We start from the raw sequence: 4,825 nt of genomic DNA, 5'->3' as shown, positions 1-4,825 counted from the left end.
AAACTTAGTTTTCTCCAAGCAATAAATGTTTTCCAGATAGAATGAATAAAAATTTTCTTGTGAAGAAAGAATTTTGGTGAAATAGTACACAGAGACACTGTATTCCATCAATTATAAAATTCATATTTTATTTGAAGCCAGTGGTGTACAAAAACATTAGCAAGCAGAACCTTAATGTAATTTATAAAATTATACAGCATAGAATTGGATGGACATAAAAATATTGGGAACTATGTCCTGGAATCTCATGAGGACAAGCATTTTCTAATCCCTGAAGGGACTAAGAATCACACTCACAAATTTATGTCTCAGAGAAACATTGATAAATTCTGGATACAGTGAAGGAGGAATTTTGGTTTCTGAATTCATGTTTTGCTCATCAACCATGATGAACATAGCACTTGAGAAGCAGAGGTAATTTTTCCACCCTTATTGACAGAGCTATTCTCTTGCTCTCCTTTAGATGTAGAAAAAATTAATGGAAGCAAGCAGAAAATCTTTATCAAGATTGATGGATCCTATACCATAAAAAATATAACACATATATCTTTAGAGTATTTCCAGAACTGGAACAAGGTGAGACTCATAGGGTCCACTTTTGTATTTTCAGAAGTAAGTCCAACTTGTGATATTACTTTCAAAATAGATATTGTTGACAGGTTACATTTTAATTTTTGAGTCTAAGAATTTTAATTGGCTCTGAAATCATTGCAAACATACTTAAATTTATGATTCAAAAACTGAGTTTTGCAATTTAGGAACAAATCATGGGGTTTTCACACCTTATCTATCTGTTCTAGAGAGAGTGGCCTAAATTCTGATTCTTAGACTCCTTAAATTCATCAAGATGTGACTAAAGTCGATGGTTCCAGCAGCACATACAACAATACAAGAAGAGCCAAGAAAGCAACACTTCACCTTCAAAGATTGCACAAATGCCTGCAGTGCTTCAACATGCTTTCTAGAGGACAAAATACTTTCTTCTTTCTTTGCTTCTTTCCTTTCTTGGTCCCGTTTTAAATTCCCTTCTTTTCTTCAATCTTCCCTCTAATGCTTGTTTATTTTTTAAAAAACATGATACTTATGTGCTACCACATAAAACATGTGATATGAAGTTTGAAATATAGTATCTCTGTGGTTTTTTATATTTTAAAACTAAGAACATGGTGAATAGAAGTCTGCTCTATTTCATATTTGTATTGATATCAAATATAAAATGATCTTACTTCCAAAAAAAACACACTAACAATGCTATAAGGAAGCACAATTAATATTATAAATTGAGATTATGTCCACCTAAGTTTCAATAAGCATAAGGTTTCTACCTAAGAATATTCCAGAAAACTTAAGTGCTTGAAGCTCTCATATTCATCAGTGTAAGTAATCTTTGCTTGGCCTGTCTTTTAAGATTAGCTGAATCACCAAGACATTCAAGAACTTTCAGAAACCACCAGGAAGGGCATGAAGGGAACACAGAAAATTCCCTTACTCTACAACCAGAAAAAAAAGTAAAGTGAAGACACTTAGTGAATTCAGCATAGCAACAGTGAGGATAAAGAGAAATGACTAAAATTCTGAAAATCATGTATTTCACAGAGTTATAGAGAGGAATTTGCTTAGCTACAAACATAAGAGATAAATCTTTCATTGGAACACAATAATCTTAGACAAATAATATGATATAGTTGTATAACTTAAATTAAAGCAATTTCAAATAGGGATTTTATTTATTAAATTAATCTATTAAATGTCAGTATTTGTTCATTTGAAACATATTTTGAAGTAAGTACTTATAATGATAACCATTCTGCTCATACATTTTATAGTTTTGAGTGTTCTTATACTTTATACTTAACAAATAATGTTTGTTATTTGTAGATACAGTGTTATAATTTTCTGACAAATTGAATAGATAGCAAGCAGTAGGTTCTGTGGATGGTAGAGCTGGGAAAGACCCTTTCCAACATCAATGTTAAGGACATGGCTCAGTGAGAGTTATTGCCCCAAGAGTCCCTGAGCAAAGTCAGGAATAGGTATAGCATTTTCACATACATGATAGTTTGGAAAAAGAATGTCATAGAATATTTCAGGAGAGATTCAGTGAACCTGTGTTAGTTCACACATGACAATATGAACATGAAATATAAAACATTAGAATTGAAAATATGTTGAACAAATGGAATAGCCCTTCTAGAAAGCTCATATTGAAAAACTCCATGTTGCCACTGTGTTAGCCCATACTTCCACTTTTCTCAATGTGGCGGACAGTTTGTAAAGTTCACATATCCTCTGTCACAATTAAAGGAAACTGTTTTTTGTACTCTAGCTTTTGTTTTATTTAAATAATTTTTAATAGTAAAGTGTTTGTTACAAATGAAGTATATCATAGTTCCTGTTCCATTCTAGATCCTGTGTTATATTTTAACTCTTAGAAAAGGACATTAAATTTTGCCTGCTTTTATCATTTACACAATTATTAAAATGCTTTATCATTCATATATTAGTCTTTAATTTATACTAGCATGAGGTAGTGATTCATTAGGTTCTTATTTTTATATTATATTCCTTATGAATGTTTTCCATATTCCTTATTTTTGAGTATTTTAGATAGCATTGTGTTTTATTGTAAAATTTCCTCATCTCATTTTATTTTCAAAGTAAAATTTGTGAACTGTAATACAGTTTCTGAATTAGAAGTAGGAATGCTGAATAATTTCTAATACGTTTTCTAAATATTTTGAATGTGTGAATCCATTTCATTTTAATTGCGATGCTTTAAATGTATAATTATAAGATAACATTTTCTTTTGACTGGTTCAATATTTCATTCAATTGTAGCTATGTAAACATTGCTTCTAATAATGTTGACACCAATATTCACAAGTTATTTTTAATTATGATTTATAGAATATGATTAAAATGATGAGGTTGGCTGAGTAAGGTGGCACAAGAGTATAACACTATAACCCTGAAGTGGAAATGGTTGATCATGTATACAACCTGACTTCAACCAACCTCATTAAACCCAGATATTTCCATGAAGATAAAATATCTGGTAGTTTGTTGAACCACATTACTATTTACATATAAGCTATTTTTCTTAGCTTTTTAATAAGTTTATTTTTTATTATTTGAGAATTTCATGTATTTAATTTTTTTAACTCATAAGCTTCCAATTCCTCCTATGTTCCCCCACAGCTGAGTAAAAGCAACATTTAGATTCACCTTAACATTGTATTTACTTTCATTTTAGATGAACACAAGTGTTTGAACAGAAGGTTTCAGGTGACTACTTGCTGAGTTTCAGTTGACATTGCTGCAGAACTTTAATAAGACTTTGTTTGCAAGATTATAAAATATACAATGATATATTGGGCTTAACTAAAAGATTTTTGTGTATTTAGCTAAATTATCCTTTATTAATCATTAATTTTATAGAAATAGATGTGCTATAGTTTCTGCTTAGGCTTATGTTCTATATGACATAAAACATAATGAGTGAACATAAGCCATAGTGACTACACTGTACTATCTACTGTTGACTTTGTAACAAAAAATTAGAAAATCACTTTCTGGAGATGATAGAGTCAGTTCAATTAGAACTGGGCATGTTCTGTTAGCATAAAGATTTAGCTAACCTTTTCTTGATTTTTTTAGTTAAAACTGGCCTTTTTTTTCTCTTGGGAAGCTTCTATTCAGGTTTGCAGGCACTTTTATTTTATTGTTTTGTTTGTTGTTTGTTTGCCTTTTGTAGAAAAAGTCTGTTGAAATGAGTGTCTATGAGTGAGGACAAGAGCTTAACATTAAGAACTAATGACCATGCTATGCCTTCACAAATGTATATTCTACAAAAACTTATGAAATCCATTATTTTACTTTGCAAATAAATATGAATAACACTAAACACCTGTATATAAGCATATTTGTAAACAGAGATTTTTATATCTATGTATGTATATTAATACAGATAGTCACACAGAAAAAATATATTAAGTAAAATGTTTCTGTTATATGCAGAAGAAGTTAAAAATGCATTCTGAGATGTAAATTCTTGGGGAAATTGCATTCAAGAAATAGAATATTTGTCTAAATGATCCAGTGAAGGAGAGTTTACAAGTGAGTGGTTTATTCTTAGCATTAAAGGTCAGTTTTATAAGTAATATTTATCATTGTCAAGTTAGATTGTCTTTATAGTCATTAGAGATAATTAATTTGTTTATAAACATATTTTATACTAAATTTATATGAAAATAAAATGATGTTTCTGTTTAATTATAATATCCTTAACAAGTTAAATTAAATTAATTAAATATCAGGGCTCTAAATAATTCCATGATTAATTTCTTTACTGGTATGTACTTTTCTCTTTTTTATTATTTTATTACTTTAAAAAATACCAATCAAAATTCCCACTTTTTCCTCTCTCCCCACTCTCTCCACATCCCCTCCACACACACCCTCCAATCTTAAGAGTGGGCAGGAAACCCTGTCTGGTGGAAAGTCCAAGGCCCTCCCCATTACATCCAGGTTGAGCACAGTATACAACCAAAGAGAATAGGATCTCAAAAAGTCAGTACATGCAGTAGAGTATGAGCAAGGAAGTCAAGACCATGAGGGATTCACCAACTGAGACAATTTTCCTGAGCTAATGGGAGCTCACCAACTCCAACTGGACTGGGAGTGAACAAGCAAGGAATCAAACTAGTCCTGAATGTGGTTGACAGTTGGGGCAGACTGAGGGGCCAATGACAGTGGCACTGGGATTTGTCTCTACAGCTATGTACTTTTCGTATAGGTGATTGGTTCAGCATTTTTTAATTCTCAA

At 31.0% G+C, this 4,825-nt stretch overlaps 1 protein-coding gene across 1 annotated transcript in view; it reads left to right on the top strand.

Moving 5' to 3' along the window:
* Nucleotides 1–3,271, top strand: part of LOC101981134 (olfactory receptor 4C15-like) — a 16,465-nt gene extending 13,194 nt beyond the window's left edge. Inside the window, exons 2-3 of the mRNA XM_005344920.1 lie at nt 464–576; nt 3,254–3,271. Coding sequence (XP_005344977.1) covers nt 464–576; nt 3,254–3,271 — 131 coding nt within the window. The remainder of the gene's footprint in view (nt 1–463; nt 577–3,253) is intronic.
* The last annotated feature ends 1,554 nt before the right edge of the window (nt 3,272–4,825 follow it).

Source organism: Microtus ochrogaster, chromosome 2 (assembly GCF_000317375.1).
Source record: "Microtus ochrogaster isolate Prairie Vole_2 chromosome 2, MicOch1.0, whole genome shotgun sequence".
In the NCBI taxonomy this organism is placed as follows: domain Eukaryota; kingdom Metazoa; phylum Chordata; class Mammalia; order Rodentia; family Cricetidae; genus Microtus; species Microtus ochrogaster.
Note: the sequence above shows the minus strand (reverse complement) of the source record. Positions and strands in the feature narration are given on the sequence as shown.